Source organism: Tursiops truncatus, chromosome 4 (assembly GCF_011762595.2).
Source record: "Tursiops truncatus isolate mTurTru1 chromosome 4, mTurTru1.mat.Y, whole genome shotgun sequence".
Taxonomy (NCBI): Eukaryota; Metazoa; Chordata; class Mammalia; order Artiodactyla; family Delphinidae; genus Tursiops; species Tursiops truncatus.
This window is the reverse complement of record NC_047037.1, coordinates 137,123,055-137,145,258: the sequence shown is the minus strand read 5'-3', so window position 1 is coordinate 137,145,258 and position 22,204 is coordinate 137,123,055. Positions and strand designations below refer to the sequence as shown.

At 40.5% G+C, this 22,204-nt stretch overlaps 1 protein-coding gene across 9 annotated transcripts in view; it reads right to left on the bottom strand.

The window, feature by feature from the left end:
- Positions 1-2,815: 2,815 nt before the first annotated feature.
- Positions 2,816-22,204, bottom strand: part of KCNJ15 (potassium inwardly rectifying channel subfamily J member 15) — a 55,526-nt gene continuing 36,137 nt past the window's right edge. For 4 of the 9 annotated variants that reach the window (XM_019923178.3, XM_019923179.3, XM_019923177.3 and 1 more), the window contains exons 3-4: positions 13,045-13,145; positions 2,816-10,749 (exon numbers count right to left, since the gene is read on the bottom strand). In XM_019923178.3, the coding sequence (XP_019778737.1) occupies positions 9,603-10,730 (1,128 nt within the window). In that variant the 5' untranslated portion in view covers positions 10,731-10,749; positions 13,045-13,145 and the 3' untranslated portion in view covers positions 2,816-9,602. Of the gene's footprint in view, positions 10,750-13,044; positions 13,146-13,251; positions 15,616-21,037; positions 21,087-22,204 lie in introns of those variants that run through there. The other 5 variants (XM_073804504.1, XM_073804506.1, XM_073804507.1 and 2 more) reach the window with 5 other exon arrangements.

Below are 22,204 nucleotides of genomic sequence, written 5' to 3'. Positions count from 1 at the left end.
TAATTTTGGGTCACCCCTATGTCTATTTTTTGGCCAAATGTTCATCTCTACATAGATAAACAGCAGGGCTGTAGATTTTGTTTAAATCTTAGTGAGCAGCCTTCATTTCTTCTGCTCTTTTCTTTCAGCTGATCGATTCATATCATTTCTACCTTCTGAATACTTATCCCGTGTGCTCAGCCCCTGAATAACAGACTCCTGGCAGCATGCAAAGCCTCCGTGTAATTCTTCCAGGCTCCCAGCCTCATCTTTTCCCTGGGTGACCTACTCTGTCATCACTTAGCTCTGATTTTGACCCATCACATGTAGAAATCAGTTCCACGGTGAGATTCCCATGTTGTAAATTTAGGGGATGGAACATTAGACCGGAAGGGAGAGACCTGAATCACCGTACTCACTTGCTGGGTCACACTGAGTGAGACACTGAACCTCAGTGAGCAGTAGGGTCTTCTGTAACGTATAGGAATGAAACATATCCTACTTCCTTTGTTGGGTATAAAATAGACCATTAAATGTTTTGAAGTTGCTTAAAGCATTAAGAACCCTACAAGTGTGGGTATTGTTTGCTCTCTGCAAATCCAGGGTGTGACCAGAAGTCCTGGGACTTGCTTGCATGCACGTGTGTGTGTGTGTGTGTGTGTGTGTGTGTTGCTTGTATGAGTAGAAAAGGCATGTTGCAACAGGACACGCTACAACATACGCCCCATGTAGCAGGTCAGCCAGATTCATGGTGTGGGTGTGGGTTAGGAAAAGCACACGTTGTTCTGTGTTGGTGTAGAACTGTGTGTCTGTTGTTTATAGCAGACTTATGGCAGATCTTTAAATCACATGCAGATCTTTAAACCATATGTAAACAGAGTTTTTGACATACTCAATAGAGGCAAACCAAGAAAGATACAAAAAAAAAAACGGCCCTAGGGACCAGTGAAACACATTTGGGACATTCAAATATATTACATGCTCAGCACTATAGTGGAAGTGTTAAATTCAAGTAAAAGGATAGAAAGTTTGGGGAAAAAAAACCTCAAACAAGCTAATAGTTTCTGGAAAGAATATGGACTTTTGCATGAAAAATTAAACCATAAAACTTGTTTATCTGATTTTTTTTAAACATCTTTATTAGAGTATAACTGCTTTAAAACAGTATGTTAGTTTCTGCTGTATAACAAAGTGAATCAGCTATACATATACATATATCCCCGTATCTCCTCCCTCTTGCGTCTCCCTCCCACCCTCCCTATCCCACTCCTCTAGGTGGTCACAAAGCACCGAGCTGATCTCCCTGTGCTATGTGGCTGCTTCCCACTAGCTATCTATTTTACATTTGGTAGTGTATATATGTCCATGCCACTCTCTCACTTTGTCCCAGCTTACCTGTCCCCCTCCCCATATCCTCAAGTCCATTCTCTATGTCTGCGTCTTTATTCCTGTCCTGCCCCTAGGTTCTTCAGAACCTTTTTTTTTTTTTAAGATTCCATATATATGTGTTAGCATATGGTATTTGTTTTTCTCTTTCTGACTTACTTCACTCTGTATGACAGACTCTAGGTCCATCCACCTCACTACAAAAAACTCAATTTCATTTCTTTTTATGGCTGAGTAATATTCCATTGTATATATGTGCCACATCTTCTTTATCCATTCATCTGTTGATGAACACTTAGGTTGCTTCCATGTCCTGGCTATTGTAAATAGAGCTGCAATGAACATTGTGGTACATGACTCTTTACCCTGAGAAAACCATAATATCTGACTTTTTGAAGGCAGGTGAATGAAATCAAGGATTTCTGAGAAATTATGGCTGCCAGGATGCTCTGTTTCCTGCCCAGAACCAAAGCTTCCCATGCTGCTGTGACAAAGTCCCATATATTCACTGCCCCAAAGACATGGTGTGGTAGAGTCAAAGCTATTTCACGTCTCGGCCAAGGTCACCCCCCAAAGGCAAGCAGATGCGGGGAGATAATGGAGTAGAAAATAATATGTGTCTGAGAAATTTCATGCAAATTAAAATTAATAAAATGTATCCCAACTGACGAGCCTCATTACTGTGTCTCAGATTACTGTGCACTTTCTGGAAAACATTTTGGCTTTTTTGCCAAAACAACATCCTGCATTTTGACTTCCTACCATATGCACCAGCCTTTTATATTTCCACCTGTCACATTCTCAGAGAACCTAGTCTTGCCACCACTGAGAATATCGCAATGAATGAGCCAAGATTCCAAAAGAGCAGGTTCCAAAAGAGGCACCTGTAGAGGGTTTGGAGCTTTGGTGGCTACTCTGTTGTATGCCTGTATGTGGTATTCCCGCAGGAGGACAGCGATATGGGTGCATATCTCTGCAGTGTGGATCTTATATAGCTGTGTTGCTTTGTAGTCACACCCATACTGATGCATTTAAGGCTTATATAATTATGTGTTTTATTTCTTTTCATCCATCAAAGTAAAAGAGCAATGGAATGCAAGGGACTTTGGTAAGGAATAAGGTGCTGAAAGGATGCTGTTAAACTGTTAACTTGATCGTTAATCATTGACTAAAATAAAATGAGCAAGTAGAGCATCACGGCACAAGAAAGAGAAGAAGCGGGAATTTCATTTCTTTGATTAGAAAAGAAACAAAATACATTCCTTTAGACATTGGTAGAAAATACCATCTCAACAAGGACCTAGTCGTCCCCAAATTATTGTAGTTACCATCATTGGAAGAGGCTGTGTCAAATGAGTTTATCTCTGAGGTCTCTAAGAAACTAGTAATTCCCTGCCCATCAGAGCACCAGCTGTAACATCATTACTCTTCCAGTGAAATGAGAAGAAACTCAAGACTATAAAAGTAGTTTTATTGTATTTGCTATTGTTTCACAGATGAGAATGATTCCATATATATATAAAAAAAAGGGTGATGGAGATACATATGAAACAAGAAATGGTTTGACAAATAGCGGAATGAATTCATAGAACATAAAAGGACCTATTTAAAGCTGATTGGTCATAGCATGATTGGGTTCAGTAGTGACCAAGTACACACACCTCAGTTAGTTTGAGATTTCTAACATGCACCAAGTAGTAGCTCAACCTTGAGAAACAGGAGTCACTACTATGCTATGGTAAATTTAAGCCTAAGACTAGTTTAAAAATCAGAGGAAAACAAGGACACGCCTCTTGCGGCATGGTGTAGTGATCAGATGGAGTGCTATATATAGCAAGAGAGCAAGGCATGATGGAGATTTTGGTAAATGCAGTCTGCCAGTATTTACGAAAAGTAGAACTGTTTGCTTGTAAAATCTCATGTCATTTGGGATTTCCATCTTCATAACATTCCCGTGAATTTCACTAAGTGGTATTTTGGAGTGGGTCCTTTTGAAATGGAGATGACTGTTTACCAAAGCATTCTTTTTCATAACTTACAATGCTATGATACCCTACAGAAATGATTCTTCAAAAATAGATCCAAGTTGGCTGTCATCCTGCCTTCCCCTCCTGACTGCTGTTGAATACTTTGTGTCAGCACACAAACACAGCTTCCTCTCATGATCTGGAAGTTTGTTTTTGTAAAAAGTCCCTGATACAGTCATACTTCCTGTAATGATGTGATTTAATACAACGTCCTTACTCTTAAGATTTGATTGCAGATGGAAGAACATGGTTACATTATAGTAAATGAAAAAAAAAAATCATTCCTTTGAATTCCTCTCCAATCACGTTCTTGGAAGTTCTTTACTTTTTCAGCAATATTAAGGGCATTGGCAATAATAACAATCATAGGAATAATAAGCTAAGAGGTCATATTTCTTAGCTCGGAATCAACAACTTCTGATGTTTTTTGAGAATGGGTACTATGTAATCAATTGTAGTAGCTCCCTTGGAGTCTACTTTTGAGTAGGTTCTACCTCTAACTTTAATATTTTTGAGGGGTGAAATTGGATATCTTAAGTTGTTGCGAAGGCCTGGATACTAGATAAGATTTGGCCTTGAGTGAAGATAAGATCACAGTTAAGTACATCATAAGGCTGGAGCTGCTAAACAAAACACTTGGTGATGGGCTTTTAGGTTGATGCCTTCATCTTTGGTTTTGCTCATCCCGTGCTGGTTAGGAATACAAAGCCATCAGCCTGATTCTCCAACAGAGGTTGGGAGTCAGGGCTCCTGTACATCACGTGGAGGAAGAGTTAGAGCCCATTGTTCCTGGCTCTTCTGTGACAGGCTCAAAGGATGTGCATGGAATCTACCAAAGTCCCCTGTGTTTGGCTGAAATTTACTTTTACTATATATATGTCCTTTATCTACATATATGACATCTTTGGCATTTATACTCATATGCCAATTATGTGCTTCGACTTCCATAATCAATTCTTGTAATTTTATTAGGAATTAACTATCCACTCAAATCAACAGGTTTTTCTTTTCTTTCTTTTTTTTTTTAAGATGTTGGGGGGTAGGAGTTTATTAATTAATTAATTAATTTTTGCTGTGCTGCATCATCGTTTCTGTGCAAGGGCTTTCTCTAGTTGTGGCAAGCAGGGGCCACTCTTCATCGCGATGCCCGGACCTCTCACTATGGTGGCCTCTCTTGTTGCGGAGCACAGGCTCCAGACGCGCAGGCTCAGTAGTTGTGGCTCACGGGCCTAGTTGCTCCGCGGCATGTGGGATCCTCCCAGACCAGGGCTCGAACCCATGTCCCCTGCATTAGCAGGCAGATTCTCAACCACTGCACCGCCAGGGAAGCCCCAACAGGTTTTTCTTGGTCTTCTATTTTTACATACGAGCAACATACTAACTGAAAGATAAAAGTTCCTATCCTCAGTTTTTAGGCATCTAAATGTCCACAAATTACTAATTTGGATTGATTGATTATTTTTAACCCACAGACTTATTTGACTTGCTAGAATGGATGGCAAAGATGAAGAATAATCAACCAAGGACATGTCAAGTTGAAAAGAAAATTGAGTCTAACAGGAGAACTGACAGAAGATGAAGATGAAGTGACATAACTGGAGCTTTATTTCTGACTCATGTTTTTTTTTTTCAGTAAATATCTAGTAGAAAAACTTTGGGAAAAAGTGGGGCTTAATACATCAGTGTTTCTTAAAGGCTAGGAAAATTGCTACCCCTGGGAAGCCAGAAGGATATGATAACACAGTCTGTTGTAATGTGAGACTGAATGACCCATATTTCCCCTGCAATGAAGTTCTTTTCCACTGGTAGAAGTCTTTTTATGTGGAAGTCTAGTTGATCACCTATTAGCTTTTATTTTTACATGTTTCTCCCTGCCTTTCTTACTTTGAAGACAAAGACTTTGTTTCAGATTTCTTAAAAAAAAATCAAAATGACACAACGACAATAAAAAAGTCTACCAACAAATAGTAATACCTCAAGAAATTAAGCAGCTCCTTTATTCTTTAAAATTCCAGTTGAATTCTAATTATACCATTTCATTACAAATTTATACTCTGGAGACTCAAACTCTGCTCATACGTTACCTCACTCTGAGAGCAGAAACTGCTCATTGCTACCCAGAGACCCAAGGATTGGTTGGCAGCTCATCCTGATTACAGATAAACTGAAATCCACAAAAGGCAAAACGTGTGTAGTTAGTCAATTAGGAGTGAAATGTTAAGTTTAGACCTTCAGGGGTAAGTCTTCCCAGGGGAAGAAAATTAAGGGCACCTTGGACCTATGCAGAGTCCAATGCTGAAATTTGAGTGTACACTATAGAACTTGGAAATCAAGACTTGAAATGCTAATATCTTTCATTTGAAAAAAAATCCCATCCCAGAAAGCGATTATAAAATAACCTGCATTCAAAACTAGTTATTTCTAATATTTAACAGTAAAAGTCTAGCAAGAATGAAAGCCAAGATTGAGAGGCTGGAAGTCTTTGTTATGCCACATGGTTGGATGTCTGACCGTTTGACCACAGAGACCAAATACAGAACCAAGCCCGAAGATGAGGTGGCCCTTTACTAAGCTACCAGTGCAAAGGCCTCGTGACTTCCTTGTTTTTCTTTTCTCTTTTCTTCTTTCTCCAGATGATGTCTGAGTACAGAGGATCCAAGCAAGGGAGAAAGAAGCATATTGCAGTAGAAGTGTCCCTTTTTTTTTTTAATCTGTCAATTTACATTTTGATGGGATTGAAATCAGTCAATTAAAACTGAAAATTTAATTCAAAGAAAAATCAGACAAAATAGTTGTTTAAATGCATCTAAATACCTGACCCACTCATTCATGGCACTTTTTACTTTTAACCTCTAATTTTAGGTTTCTGGAATCTCATCTCTGGGCCGTAATTTCCTGTTAAGTGGGAAAGAGAAACAAAGATGGCTTGTCGTGAGGATCAATGAGTGAATCTCTGCTATGCTGTCTGGGGCCATTGGCTACCGGGTGCCATGTCAGTACAATGTATTTTATCACTTAAATAAGACATGATTTGCCGATTACACTGATTTGCTGCTTGTTACGTTGTGGTTTCTCAGATGGAACATGACATTTTTGAATGGCTGCACTGAGAAGGCCTCATGCATTGGAAATATGTCAAAATGCAAAAAAGATTTTTGGGTCAAAATCCTCCGTTAGCTTGACAATTGTTAGTTGGGTGTTGAGCATGAATCTGTTTCAGTCAGATTCATGCCCAGATGTAATCAAACAATTTTGCCTGAATCCTTTTGTTAGCATGTTAACACGAGAGGATTTTGTACAGAGTAATAATAAGTACGTGTGCCTAGAAAATGCTAAGTTTCAAACCAGAAGCAACTTTAGAGCTATTTATGGAATATTTTGTTATAATATGATTTATTGACTTGTACAAGTATTGGATTTTAAGACGCTACATATTTATTTTGTGTGTAGTGCAATAGATCAGATGATTGAGTCTTCCAAATTTGGCTGAAATAGGTATGCAAAATGAACATACAGTAAGATTTCTCAATCTTATGTTACATCATTGTACCATATACAATAGAAGTATGCAAGATTCTTAATTTTGATCACATTCAAATTAGCACTGATGTAAATACTGTGAAAAAACGTAAGAAACGTAGTGCAAGAGAAAAACTGTAAACATACCAGGGCATTATTTTCCTGTCAATGTTACCACATTATACAATTAAAAAAGGTTTAATAATTAAAACGACTAATATCTAACTACATTAATGTGATTTTTAAAAATTAATTAATTAATTATATTTTGGCTGTGTTGGGTCTTCGTTGCTGCACATGGACCTTCTCTAGTTGCGGTGAGCAGGGGCTACTCTTCTCTGCAGTGCATGGGCTTCTCATTGCGGTGGCTTCACTTTGTTGTGTAGCATGGGCTCTAGGCGTGCGGACTCTAGAGCCCAGGCTCAGTAGTTGTGGCTTTGTTTCTCCACAGCATGTGTGATCTTCCCGGACTAGGGCTCGAACCCATGTGCCCTGCATTGGCAGGTGGGTTCTTAACAACTGCGCCACCAAGGAAGTCCTAATGTGATTTTTTAAAAAGAGAATGAAGATCTAAAACAACCTGCCATAAAATGATCAACAGAAAAAGAAAAAAACTTCCTGAAAAATTGAAGACAATAACTTCCTGTGCACGGAGATTGTATTTTAAACTTTTTTTTTTTGGCGGTACGCGGGCCTCTCACTGTTGTGGCCTCTCCCGTTGCGGAGCACAGGCTCCGGACGCGCAGGCTCAGAGGCCATGGCTCACGGGCCCAGCCGCTCCGCAGCATGTGGGATCCTCCCGGACCGGGGCACGAACCCGTGTCCCCTGCATCGGCAGGCGGACTCTCAACCACTGCGCCACCAGGGAAGCCCTGTATTTTAAACTTTTAACCCCATGATTTTTACAGCTGCATTAAAGGTTCAGTTCTGGGTCAGAGGTTTTAGCCACATTTTCTGTTTAATGGAAGAAGACTTGAAATGTGGGAACATCATGATATGACACCATTTCACAGATAATCTGAATCCAGATTACTTGCCCCAGTGTTCCCATTCTTATAGAACAAAATATACACGAGCACACTTGCCCAGGACTTGCTCTCTTAATCACAAATGTCTTCGTGGATAATTTCCACAGTTGTGATGGAAGAGCCAGGACGAGCACGCCTCTGTGTGTGTGCGTGCATGCGGTGTGCGCGCTCGCAGGTCAGGTCAGTGTATCCATATATGTGGGCTCGTGTGTACATCCATGCCGTGTCTACACACTCAAAGTCACATTCTTCTTGAGTGAATGTACAAATCTGTCCTGGTTTGAATGAAATGAGAATTCACCTTTTGCACATTTAGCCAATCCTAGCCCATTTATTCTCTGCCCCAAATAAACGCTCTAAATTCTGCCAAAATCCAGACGTTACCTGTGTAACACTGAGTTGTATGAGATTTGTTTCAATACTGAGGGCATCCTTTACATGTTTTCAGAGTATCAAATTTTGTTCCTGCTTCAAGGAATCGTCTGTGTTTGAATTCCTTATCCTCAGCTCCACCTGTTCTTCGGAGTCCCATCCAACCTCACGGACTGGACTTCAATATAGGAGCACATTTCCGATTGTTATGGAGCTGAATGTTTCTTTTGTGTTCACTGTAATCAACAAGCATGCACTTAGCTTGAGAGAGACAGTCATTATTCTCAACAGTCTTATTCTGTTCTTGAAATACCTGTGGCAGTTCCTTTGCGGACAAGGTATTTTAATAAGGAATGAAATCACTGAAAGGAATATGTGTCCATAATAAAGAACGGGGGATGTAGGACCCACAGAGTCCCCTGGCTTCAGAAAGTTACTTCGAAAACATTGTCCAGAGTGAAGTTTTAAAACTTTCATTTTTACGTGAATGACTTGTGGGTCCTGTTAAGATACAGCCTTGGATTCTCTAAGTCCAGCTGGAGCGAAATTACTAATAAGCTCCTGGATGCTGTTGATACTGCTGGTCTGTGAACCCATTTTGAATAGAAAGGGGCTAGTACATTCCAACCAAAACAAATTAGTGTGAACAATCACATCAGCTCCATCTATACATGTATTCACAACGATGCATTCCTGATTTGATCAATTTCACTCTGTACAATTACATTCACCGAAAAAGGTAAAAACAGAATTATCATATTTTGTGAGTACAGAGTCCCTTTGCCCCTTTTTATGTATTACCAGATAGCCTTCATTATAAATACCTTTTTCTCTGCTTGAAAAAAATGAGTGTGTTTTAGAGCAATGATATAAGTGGGTACTGAACCACGTTTCAGCTCTCGGCCATCTCCTTTTTGATACTTGGATTGAATAAATACATTTTATTATAGCTGACATCCTTGTATGGAAATGCATTTCCTTTCAATACCAGCATTGTGAAATATCCGTCCATCCAGATTGTTTCAAGTAGCCTCCACCAAGTTCTTTGAAATGCAGCCCCCTTTTAGAAAATTTGAATTTGGGGAGTTTGCATCACACAAAGCATTTAAAAAGGGAACCCTCCCAGATGTGGAATGCTTGTTTAGACACCAGATCAAAGGAACAGGTCTGTACATCTGTGCAGTTTTTCAGAGTGCGTCCACACATTTTTGTTTTCCCGGTGACCTCTGGGTTTGAAGGGAGCTCAGATGTGGAAGCAGCTCAGAGTTAAGTCGAGGCGACACCACTGCCGTCAGACGTTGCTCTGTTGCAACAAAAGCGTTCTCAGCTCTCTTTCCCTCTGATCTTCCTGCCTGTACTTCTCCTCAAGTTTCTGCTTCTCAGAATCCGTGCAGTAAAAGGTGCAATCTGAGCTCTTCCGGATCTGTTCGAACTGACTGAAATCAGCCACGTACTTGCCGGTTTTTGAGAGAGAAACCACAGGCACAAACTCAAAACCCCAGTAGATCTCCTCTGGGATGTAAGAGGTGCGGCTCTGGCAGACAGCGCTGGTGGACTCCACCGTGGCGTTCAGGAGAACCACCAGCTCAAACTCCTTCTGCTTAAGGTTTTGGGGGGTGAGATCTCTCAGGGGGCTCGTCTCATCCAGCACGTGGTAGAATGTCATGGGCAAGATGAGGAAGGGGCTCTCGGAAGAGGAGTCCACGTGGAATTTGACGGTGGCCTGGTTGAGGAGGATTCGCTCCCCCTCCTTGGTGACGTGGGTCTGGAGGAGCTTTCCCGAGAGCTGGCACTGAATCAGGAGACTCTTCCTCATGTTGGCCACCTGGATCACCAAGCACAGCTTCCCGTTCTGCTTGGTGATGACGGCACAGTGGCTGAACTTGATGGTCTCTGCCCGCTTTTTGGGTCTCGCAATTTTGGCCAGGAAGGTGCCCGTGATGAAGATCTCAATCAAGGTGGTGATGACCAGCTGTGCCACCAAGAGGAAGATGGCATGAGGGCATTCCTCCGTGATGGAACGGACTCCATAGCCGATGGTTGTCTGGGATTCCAGGGAAAAGAGAAATGCCCCCGTGAGGGAGTCCACCTTCATGATGCAGGGGGTGTGATTTGAAGTGTGCTCCCTGGGTTCTAAGTCCCCATGAATGAAGGCAATGGCATAGTAGATCACACCAAAAAGGAACCAGGTCATCACGAACGTGGCAGCAAACAGGGTGAGCTTGTATCTCCACTTCATGTCGATGACGGTGGTCCACAAGTCTTGGAGGTAGAGCAAGTATATGCCATCCACTTTGTCGATTCTCACGTTGCTGTGCCCACTCTTGGACATGACTCGGGGTCTGCTGGCCTTGAGGCCAGCTCCAGCCGTGTGCTTCACCAGGGTAGCCCTGGCCATACTGATGTTAATCCGTTCCATGGTCAGGCCTTGGGACCACCTAAGGAAATGACAAAGAGAGACGTTCCATTGTTGTCACATGAGGTAGAATGCCCAGAAAACAGAAACAGGATAATCATGTGAGATAAGTACGAATGTACATGGACGTTTATAAGAAAGGATAATTCTGAGGGCAAGATGAATCACTGGGTACTTGAGGATGGCAGTAGGAGGGAGTGAAGAGCACAGACTGAAGACAGGGAAGCCTGGGTTAAATGTTGCCTCTCCCACTTATTTGCTGTGAGACCTGGGCTAAGCTATTTAACCTTTCTGGACCTCAAATCTCTAATATGTAAAATATGGAAATAAAGTCTACTTCTCAGGGTTCTTGTGATAGTTGAATGAGATAATGGCTATAAAGTGCCAAAACAGAGATTCACACTCAAAAAAATGATGCTAATCTTCTCTTTGTGATATCACACTCACAAGAATCCACCCCACGGAGTATTATGATTATTTATGTATATTCAGCTCTTACGGATTTCCAAGTATAGAAAATTTAAAAATAAGTTGACTGAGCATAGGGCCAGTACTGATATAATTAAAATGCACCATCCATAAGATACGTCTTGATACAGCAATGGGAAATGTTAATACAAATTTTAAAACCGTGTGTAGTATTCATAAACGTTTTTAAAAAGCTACCATTTGCATGACATTCCCTGTAGTAGCAATTCATTTTCCCCCTAGTCCAATGAATAATTGGGAATCCATGACCTGTCCTAGTTCTTGATTACAATGGAAAAGAGCAAGTTATCAAACAACCAAAAACAAACATAGAGTGAATAATTAAGCTTTATTAACGGCTTGATCAATATGCTCGTTATTCTCAGAAAAGTGTTATCAATATAGAATATTAGGTGTGACATTTAGGTATGGTGCAAAAATTTGGCCTTACTTCTTTTGAGCTAAGTAGAACCAGCATAGGAATCTATTTTAAAGAGCCAATGAACAAGTAAATAAGTACAGGCATCCAACATTGTAGCAGAACAGACTTACCTAGAAGAAGCACTAGGCTCCCACACTGAGCCCTGGGCAATGCTCTGCCTTCCGTTTACAGATAGGGACAAGCTGGGTATGAGGTCACACAGCATCTTATAGTACCTGCCTGGCGACTGACATAAATTACCCCTACATTCCTTGAAAAACATAATGTGAGTGATTATAGGGCAATTCTACCTGGTTGGTATGTTTTTTCCACCTCATCGGCATTTTAAGAATAATAATAAAAAAATTTCTCCCTTTAAAAAGGAACTGGTATAGGGTGGTCTGTGATTCACGCAATAATCTCTGCTGTTGGAGCAGTGTTATCTCAATAGAAGTTTCTAAAGTAATCCTTTGGGCAAATCCCTTCAAGGAATCTGAAACTGTATCCATTATAGGATAACACCTGTTGAGGATGCAGTAAATCTGTTGGGCTTTTTAATTTTCCTGTTATGTTATTAAGAGTGTGTCATTTACTGACTGACCCTTGAAATGTTTTTTTTTTTTTTCCTCAGAAAGGAGAGTCACCGTTTCATTTTCTTTGCAAAGAAGGGCCCTAAGTTATTCAGAATTTATTTTACTTGTTGAAGCCTATTCCATTTATTTGGGTATCAATTTAGATGTAAAGTACAGGATATAATTTAGCGGGGGCTTCATCAGACCCTTTATGCAGCACTTCTCAGTAATCAAGAGGAAAGCGACCACAATGAAAGCTTGAAAAGGTTAATGCCCTGCTGGCATGCCCAGATGTGTAGTCAAGCTCAGAACACTTTGCCAAGACAAATGCAGCTTATGGACAAGTAATTGCATGCACTTCAACAAACAAAAAGAAACTGGTAGGGGAAAGTACATGCCATTCAACCCACTGAAATAAAAACAGAAGCTTAAGTTTTCTTGTGTGAATGATGCAGAAGTGTCCTGCAGCACACGCTAAGCTCCAAGCTCAGCCTTCCACCAGATTCTGGGAAACTTGGCCCTGTTTCTATGAAGGCAGTGTCATGAAGCTTCTGTTTTAACCTCTGTTTCAAAGGGGCAGTGGGCCAGGCTCGCGATGAGCTGAATCTTTCCCCTCTTTCTGCTGAAAGTTCTTGGGCTGCATTTTTGCACAACTGTTGTTGGAATCAGTGACACCAATGGCTATCAGAGGACGGGGGGCATATATGGGGGAACAAAACTTAGAGTCTCTGGGTGGGGTGGGGGTATTGGGATTAGCATCTCTCTGTGGAAAAGAGCGGCTGGTGGAGAGCACTCAAAGGTTAAATACCCACTCCCTCCCTCTCAACATTCCTGTGCCCTCAGAACTGGGTGCTACCTGGTCACTCACTCGGCAGGTCAAATGGCGACTTCTTCAAAGCAGGTGTATCGTCCTTGCTCCCCTTCGCCCACCTGGCTACCATAGGATTCTTCTACTTCCTGAAAGAAAGAGGGACACATGGAGTTCACAGCTGTTTACTAAGAAACTGACCCAGTGAAACTGACCCTTACTGATTCCCCCAAGTGCTAGGGCCCCAGCATTCACCTTCCAACCCCTGGTGATCTGGCATAGTGCCCAGAATAGATCCAAGCTCAAGGAGTGTTTTAGGAATGAAATTGAAGCCCCAATCACAGCCCTCACTGTAGAATTCCCACCCTCTGGAGGGAGCTCAATAGTAAAACACCCTGGAAAGGGTGGGTTAACTCACCCCCACTGAAGCCCACTATCAACTGACCAGCAAACAGGGAGGCAGGAAGGGGAAGTGCAGAGGAAGTAAACAGTGAGAATTGGAAGGGAAGAGTCTAGAATATTTTTACCGCCTGTGGAAATGCATTATTGCTGTTGAGTCATAGAACATTAGATTCAAAAAGAATGTCAAAACCAAGGCATTTGACACACGTTTTTCAAACCAGGAGACCTGGGAGGTTGCAGTGACTTGTCTTCTTCACATAGATGGCCCATAGCAGAAAGAACGGGGTCCAAAGTTTTTGGAAGCTAGACTGGAGTTCTTATCAGTACACAAATCCCTCTTAAACCTCCAAAGTTTCATGCAATCTGTTCTAACTCCACTAGATTCTTTTGCATGCTACTTTTCTGAAATACTTCTTCCTAAACTATACATATATATCTCCCCACATTTTTATCTCTCTTATACACAGAGGCTTAGTACACTTCACACTTCTTTTCTGATCCACTAATTATTGTAAATAATTACAATAATTACTCTTTTATCATTTAGGTAGTCTCAATTATCAGTCCGTATAGCCTTTTATATATTGGATTCTCCCAGTGTGTTCACAGTATGTTTGGCAAACGACATCTACATCATCGCTCTATTAAGATCCAGCATCTCCTTCTTTGCACCCATTTATTTTTACCTGTATGCTTTATCTTTTACACTTTATTATATGCTCTTAATTTATAGTATTTCATTCCTCAGCAGACTTCCTTAATGCAATTTACTTCATTGCACACTCTTCTTTCATATAATTTTATGTTACTGCTTTAGATGTTTTTTCCCTTAGATTCTGCAATCTACCTGGTTTCACTTCTAAAATATTAAGGGACCATAGTCATTTCCCAAAAGTAAAGGAAGGAAAGAATAATAAAAGATATTCTCTTCTAATTTTCCCTCTCCTAGTCCTGCAAAGAAACAATGTTCCATATGAACCATTAGTAGTTTTCTATAGTCTCTGGAAACTGTATTTATTTCTCCAGTTTTCATCATATGATTCCAACATGTGGGTTGGGATTGCATTTCTTAGAATGGTGATATCTTTACTGAAGTGAAGTCCTTGAAACTACTGAATGGAGAGGTCAATATTACACTCTCCTATTTCAGGCCAGTAACATATACATGGAATGAAGTCACTTAGTGCTTAGGCTGTGTAGCATTTGTTTTCTGGAGATAAAGGGGAAAAGAAACACATTTTGGAAACAGAACTAAACAGTAGCCACATTGAAAAAGATACTTATCTATATGAAGAACCACACTTCCAGTGCTGGGGACAAAACAATGAGAATGGAAAAAATGGAAAGGAAGTTCCCATCACCATCACTGGTGGAAGGGGAAGAATTCTATCCAAGAAAGGGGATCTGGTAAGAATGGAAGACCAAAGAAATTAATTACTGCGAGCTGGAGGATGCTGTCCTGTCAGAGAGAAATCAACCCGTAAATGGACAGAAAGTCCCTGACCAGTTAGGAGAAATACATATGCAAATACTAAGCAAGCACAGAGTCAGGATAGAGCCAGAAATGGTCCAAAGTGGGAAAGCTCCAGATAATAAAATGACAATAATAAAATAAAGATTCAGATAAGTGACAATAATACAAAAGCTTCAGATCACTAATAACAATAATCATCATCATAAATAGATAGCGCTAGAGCCATGTACCAGCCACTATTCTAGGTGCTTTCCATGTGTGAATGTAATTAACCCTCACACCATCCCCATGAGGAAGAAATGGAGCCACAGAGAGGTTGTGTGACTCACCCAAGCTCTCAACAGCTGCCACCTGGCAGTGTGTGAAGCTGTTGTATCTATACTCTCAACCACTCTGACAAGGGTGCTCAGACTTTAGCTGCATCGGAACCATCTGGAAGGCTTGGAGTTTCTGACTCGGTAGGTTTAGGGTGGAGTCCAAGAATTAGCATGTCTAAAAATTCCCAGGTGATGCTGCTGTTGCAGGAACACACATTGAGAACCACCACACTGGGATATAGATGTTGAATCATATCAGCAGCCTAACGGCTTCCCCCCCTTGATAAATCTCCGATTCCCCACTTGCCCTTAGCATTTCTGAAATAACGCTATTGCACGCAGACGTGGAGAACATCCGTTTATTACTTTTCAGAATCTTCACCATCCTTACAGATAAATGAATGCCAATGACCCAGTGGCCCAAGGCTAAGTAGTAATTTTTTAAAAAGCAATATATGGAGAATCTGATCAAAACTGTAACACATTATTTATATTTATCATATAAATATCATATAAGTATTATGTGTTATAGGATATGTAGAAATTATATATTATTTAACTTATATAACATTTACAGTAAACACATAGATATTATGATACATTATTCATATTATATTAATATATGATATAAATAATTCTAGTAGATGTATTAGCCAAAATTAAGCACAGACAAGTCTCTCATTTCCACAATAGACTTTCACCCACCATTCTTCTAGTCAACCTGTATTTACAGGATATTTAGTTCTCAACAATGTGATAATACAGCTAACTTTCATGTGATGCTTGGCTGGGAAAAAAATAAATATGCTTTAAGAATGATTTTTTTCCCCCTCCTAGTTAGTACGAAACTGAGACCTTCTAAAAACGTATAGCTCTGTTGAGTCAAATTTTGGAAGTTTTCAGTTCACCCATGCTGGGAAAAACTTCTGTGTTCCATGGTGGGCTAACAAAGTCTATGCACCTGTGGAAAAATAATGTAAAAATGGGGAGACAGTGGCTCCCTAAACCTGGAATTTCTCAACCAGGCCTCAAGTGATGTCATCCTACATACCTTCAAATGGGCGGTGAGGCATGGAAGAATGAAATCCAAATCCAACCATAACTCTGGATTTCTAGACTAAAATTAGAATCTGAGGGACTTTGACTTGAAAACTCTGGCAAAAGAGCTCCCTGTTTGTAAGAAAAGTTGCTTCTAAAGCTTTGTTGGATGTCAAATATTTTTGACAAAACAATCTTTTAATGGTCTCTCTTTTTGCTATGAATCTGAAATACCTGGCTGAAATTTCACTTTAAGGGTACATGGGTTTAAATATTAAGTAGAAAAAAAGTGCTTGACAAGAATCTAGTTGGGGTTCACTGAACTCAAAAGGTTTAAAAATAATGGAAAATAAACTCAGTGAGGCTTAGCTATCCTTTCTTTGGATCCTGTGACTGTGGCCGCACATACACATGCACTGGGGCCTTTGGCACTGGCCTCGTGCCACCTTCTACCTGCTCTTCAAAGCAGCCTAGGACTCGCTTCAATGGCTGGGCTCCCTGTTCTGAATCCACTTCTTGACTTCATCAGTGTCAGCTGAGGACACAGATGGCTTTGCCCAGGTGGCCTCAGAACTGGACATGTTCATTAAAGAGAACAAGGTGGCCAAAGCTGACTCTCGGCAGATTCCAAAGGGTGGCCCCTTGGTTTTATCTGCTGGGGAAATTACTCTTTCCTTCTGCAAACCCATGTTTTCTCTCGGACCATTGAGGACTGAGGTTGGCTGGAAGGAATGGCAGCTTTTGGGAGGCTGTGGAGTTGGACATTCTTCTTTGTGAGGAACAAGAGGCTCTGAGGGGAAGCACCAATGAAGGTTATGGCAAATTCACAATCTAGTTTCCTCTGTCCTAATGACCTGTATTTTGAAGACATGAACTTGGAACCTCATTGGTAGAGCCGTGGTCATTTTGGGTTGTCGTGGCTGATTGTTGCTTCCACCTACTATCTGCCCCTCTCTGTGGGGTCCAACCATGAGATTCCTTCCCTGGGTTTGTCCCTGCAGGGAAGTATGTTTTCACGCTTTTGTGTCAGATGTGGTCATGTGACTGCTTCGGCCAATGGCCTGTGAGCTGCAGTGACTCAAGCCTCACCTGAACAGAGACATAAGAATGACACGGTTCTGTCACTGCTCTCCAGGGAGGCTCAGATTGGGCTGCTCCTTCCTCTGGATGGCAGTGGGGGGTAGAGAGGAGGTGGAGGACACTTGGAGCTGAGCTACAGCTGAACCAAAGCTGACTTGTAACCCAGGTGAGAAAAAACTCTTGTTGCCTGGTTGAATTCTTGGACTTGTTTGTTACTAAGGCAAAACCTAGTGAAAGTCTGACCGCGGTGATGCTCTTACTACATATTTTTGGATTAAATATCTGACCTAAAAGGAACTGTATTTAAAGAAAACATGTAAAGTCTTGAAATATCCCTCAAGGTAAACCTCAAATGGTAGTTTATGGCTAAACACTGAATAGAAAAATAAATACAAATCTCACAGGATTTCAGTGGGAAGAAAGACTTGCCTGATCCCTAAGGACAGCAGAGAAAAAGTGAATAATTCTTCTCATTCAATTACTTCTAAATCAGTACTTAAATTTATCACGACAAGACAACTTTTCAGGGCAAGATATAAGGGCCTCAGATTCTGTCACTCTTATTTCTGTGGAGCAAGAAGCCCTTGGTTAATGTTCTGGTGGCCTCATAATCTGTGATGACAAACACATAGGGGATTATGTCATTAATTAAATATTATGTCATTAAAAGGGACTAGCCCTTTTCAGTGCAATTACAGACAGTATTTTATTTAATCCTTCTCTTTACCTTCTGAAGAGAGAGTTTTCTTGATTTTCTAAATGAGGAAACTAAGCTTAGAGAGATTCGATAATTTACACATGTTCATAAAGTTAATACACAGAGGAACTCGTTGGCAAAGCAAATCTGTCTCCTATCTAACCACTTGGCACCTCTGTCCTCAAAACGAACTCAAGAACATCACTCCTAATGATGCAGTTCAAAACATCGCAAAATAAGTTCCTGCTCATTACATGTTAGTAGCCCTTATAGAATAAACAGCTTTGATTTATTGCTTATCCGGTGCCAGATGTTACATAAGGTGCCGTATATTAATTTAACTCTCACTTAGATTCTGAGAGAGTTAATATGATTATTCCTGTCTTCCAGGTAAGGAAACTGATATAGCACAAGGTCTGTTTGAGTCTGTAATCCTCGCCTCTCATCTCTATAACATGAATTCCCCAACTTCAGCGAGTGTCAGAATCACGTGGAAGTCTTGAAATACAGATGGCTGGGCTCCAGAGTCTCTGATTCAGTAGGTCTAGAGTAGGGCCTGGGAACATGCATTTCTAATGAGTTCCCAGGTGATGCTGAGGCTACTGGTCTTGAGACCACACCCTGAAATCATGATCTATACTCTTCGCCACTTAGAGTTATATAGAATCTGTGGGAAATTCACAAGCACGTAAACCGGGTTGCCTAAAAGTTCAGCCTCATTACTTTCAAGCAAAGGAGTGGGTCCTTCGGTGTGAGAAGGAAGAGAAAATCAATGGGGCTGAATGTACAAATATGGTAGCTGTTGGGTGGAGTTTTCAGTTTGCCAGGAAAGGTGTCCTAGGGAATAAAAGTTCAGGTGAATTGTCTTGAAGGGAAAAATGAGAATTTGGGAGAAAAGGAAAGCAATTGGTTTAAAATTTCTCTAAGTTTTCTTCCCTGGATGATGGATATCATCCTACAGTTGCTTTCGGGGTTCACTGGCTAAGAACATCAGAGGCCAGAGGAAAGATCCTGGATTTTAGGGCTGAGGGAGCTGAAGCTAATAGAAGAACCTTAGCAGTTCTCTTGCTCAGGCTTCCCCTAAGTGTGTGGTAATAGGTATTCCACAAATAAAGCAATTTGTGGTCAGGTAATTTGGGGAAGCTTTGCCTACAGAACCTCCAAGCACCCCACTGTCCCCACCCACTGGAGACTCACACAGCACATTTGTATATTACAGGGTCTGAGAAGTTCTACAGCAAAGAAACATGCTTAACTCTGTAAATCTGGCCTTTATCTGACGTGTGGGAACACTCTGAGGAGTGCTGATCTGGTTTAAACTTTGCACTTTATATCTGGGGAAAAATAGGATCACAAAGGTTGAGAGTGATTTATTCAAGGTCACTGAGCCAGTGGCAGGAGTAGGGATGGAAACAGGCTTTATGAATCTTCGTTCATTTGATGGGCAGATATCTTTCTCTGTGGTCATGAAATACCTTGAGATGAACTATCCATATCCCTGGACCCTGAAGACAGGACAGCATATAATAAAAGGCTTGCAGCTCCAGCATCGCTTACTAATGTTAATCAGAAATCCCAGCTCTTGGGTCCCACACTCGGGCCACTGAATCAGAACCAGTGTCTTAAAAACACCCAACTTCCTAAAGGATTATGTGGCTGGAGGTTGTAAGTGATGGCTTGGAGAACTGACAAAGTCTTTCTTTTGCCTTATTATACATTGGAAAAGCAACAAGTACTGCTTTAAAGACAAATCCCACATTTTACATTGCATGTGAGCATCTAATGATCCAATTTGCCTCTGTGGTCAAATATTTAGCCTTTTTCCTATGTTTCCATTTCATTATTATTGTTTCAAATTCCATAAGTAAGTAAAAAAATCCTTTGGTTTGCATAGTTATACCCTTTACTCCTCAATGTAGATTCATTAAAAATTTTTTTCATTCCATAGAACATCAAGTTTTCTCTGGGCAAAGACAAGTTTAAACAGATAGTGGGTTCACTAGGAGACTCATTTCCCATTTTCCATGGCAAAGAATCCGAGCACTGGAATAAGGTATCATTTGCTGAATATTTTTGTAAAGACAGTTCAATTTCAGGCCCTTTATTTGGGAGAGAGTTGGCTAACCCAAATAAAACATTTTACATCTGTCTGTTGTTACGAGTGACCAACTTCAGCTGAACATCATTACTTAATAACAGCTAACTTTCCTATAGAGTAAGAATGCGCAGCAGCTGAAAAGCAAATGGAAATTTCCTTTGGTTTACCACGCTTGGTCTCTCCGTGCTCCAACATGTGAATAACTTGGGTAATAAGCATATACTCCCCTCTAATCACAGCATGGCTTGGACATGCATTGTTGTAAGATGACTGGTGAAACAGGAAAATTTATGTCTGAGTGGAGAAAAAAAACAAGGCGGGTTGGCCTGCGATAGCCTCCCTGATGCACTGCCCCCAATTTTCTCTTTAGGGAAGAGGTTTAACTAGCTCGTGGAATCTTACTTACTATTCTAGTCTGGATGAGTTCAAATGTAACACAGAGAAGACGGCTCCACATTGTTCCCTTTAGATAAGGAGATGAAAATGTAGAGCATCTGGGTTTGTCTGATGATAACCCGGAAGCTGGAACTAATTCAGAACGGAAGGCATCTATTTTTGCAGATGGTACTTGTAGAGAAACAAGTATTTTATTTAGTAGATTCTATTTAATGAAACTTCAAACTGGGCATAGTCAGAGCACTAAAAGACGAAGAAAAAAACGGAAAGCAAGCAAGCAAGTTTGTGTTCTCAAACCCGCATCTCTGTCCTTCAAAAGTTGCTTGAGGCGAGATCACTGCCTTTTTACAAAGCATCATTACATAATTTGCAACACTCAGATTGATTTTTCCCTAAGTAAGTCTCTCATTCACTAAGACATTGAACCCGCCGCCTTTAACCACTCACATCTATCTTTCTTCGTCTCACATTTATAATATTTTTTACTATGGTGAAGGAATAGAAACACAGAAAGCATATCACATTATAAATATACATACCGACTTCAGGCCGGTTTGTTTTCTGGCTTCATGCTGACTACTTTTTCTTCTGTTAAAAATAAATTTGGAATTGTTGGCCTCGAGCAGTTGATGATTACTGGGCTTTGGTGTGATGCACCTGGATGCGAGAGTGACATTCTCCTCCTCGGTGATGTCTATGCTCCTTATTTTCATGATTGGAATCTCATCCCAGACAAAGGAAATTATGACGTTTGCTTGATTTGGAACCAAAATACTTAACAACGGGATGAGTGTCAAAAGGTTTTGAAATTCAGTTTCCCTGTCAGTCTAAACTTTGACCATATTTCTTTGATACAGAAACTGGATTATCACAGGATCTCGGGGGACACAGTTAACACCAAAATTCTTGGACGGTGGTAAATGGACTTTAAGGACTGGTAATATGTGTGAGTTGTATGCTTGTCCCAAAGTTGAAAACAGGTGTTTGTGATCACTGGGGGATAATAAGAAAATTTCAACTTCAAAATACCTTCACATTTAATCAAAGTCTGAGACCTTTGGCAGCTAACTAATCTCCATCAGTAAACACTGTAAGAAAACACTTTCTAACAATTTGTAGTTAATTAGTTGGGGGATACTGGCCCAATTTTGGTGTTTTTAGGGTTTCCAGGTAAAATACAAGATGTTGAATTAAAACGGAATTTCAGGTGGACAACAAATAATCTTTAGTTTAAGTATGTCCCATGCAATACTTGATATATACGTATTCTCAAAATCAGTCATTGTTTATTTGAAATCCGTATATATGTACCACATAGATATAGTACAAAGGAGTCCTATATTTTTATTTGTTAAACCTGGCATCCCTAGGGAAGAGCAGATCGATGCTCAACAGTAGCTCAGAAGGTCAAAACACTCAAAGACAAGGTTCAATATACAGACAACTTTCTTAGAAGAACAGCAGTCCAGATTTTCCCAGTACTAGGACTCCTGGAAACAATTCTAACCATTATGGGACGAAAGCTTTTTCACGCATCGTACATCAGAGGGTGTCAGGAAGTCTAATAAGTCTAGTAAGCTGGTCTCATTTTTAATATTTTAGCTCAGGGATTCTTTTTTTAAATTTGTTTTATTAAAGTATAGTTGATTTACAATATTATGGTAATTTCTGCTGTACAGCAAAGTGATTCACACACACACACACAT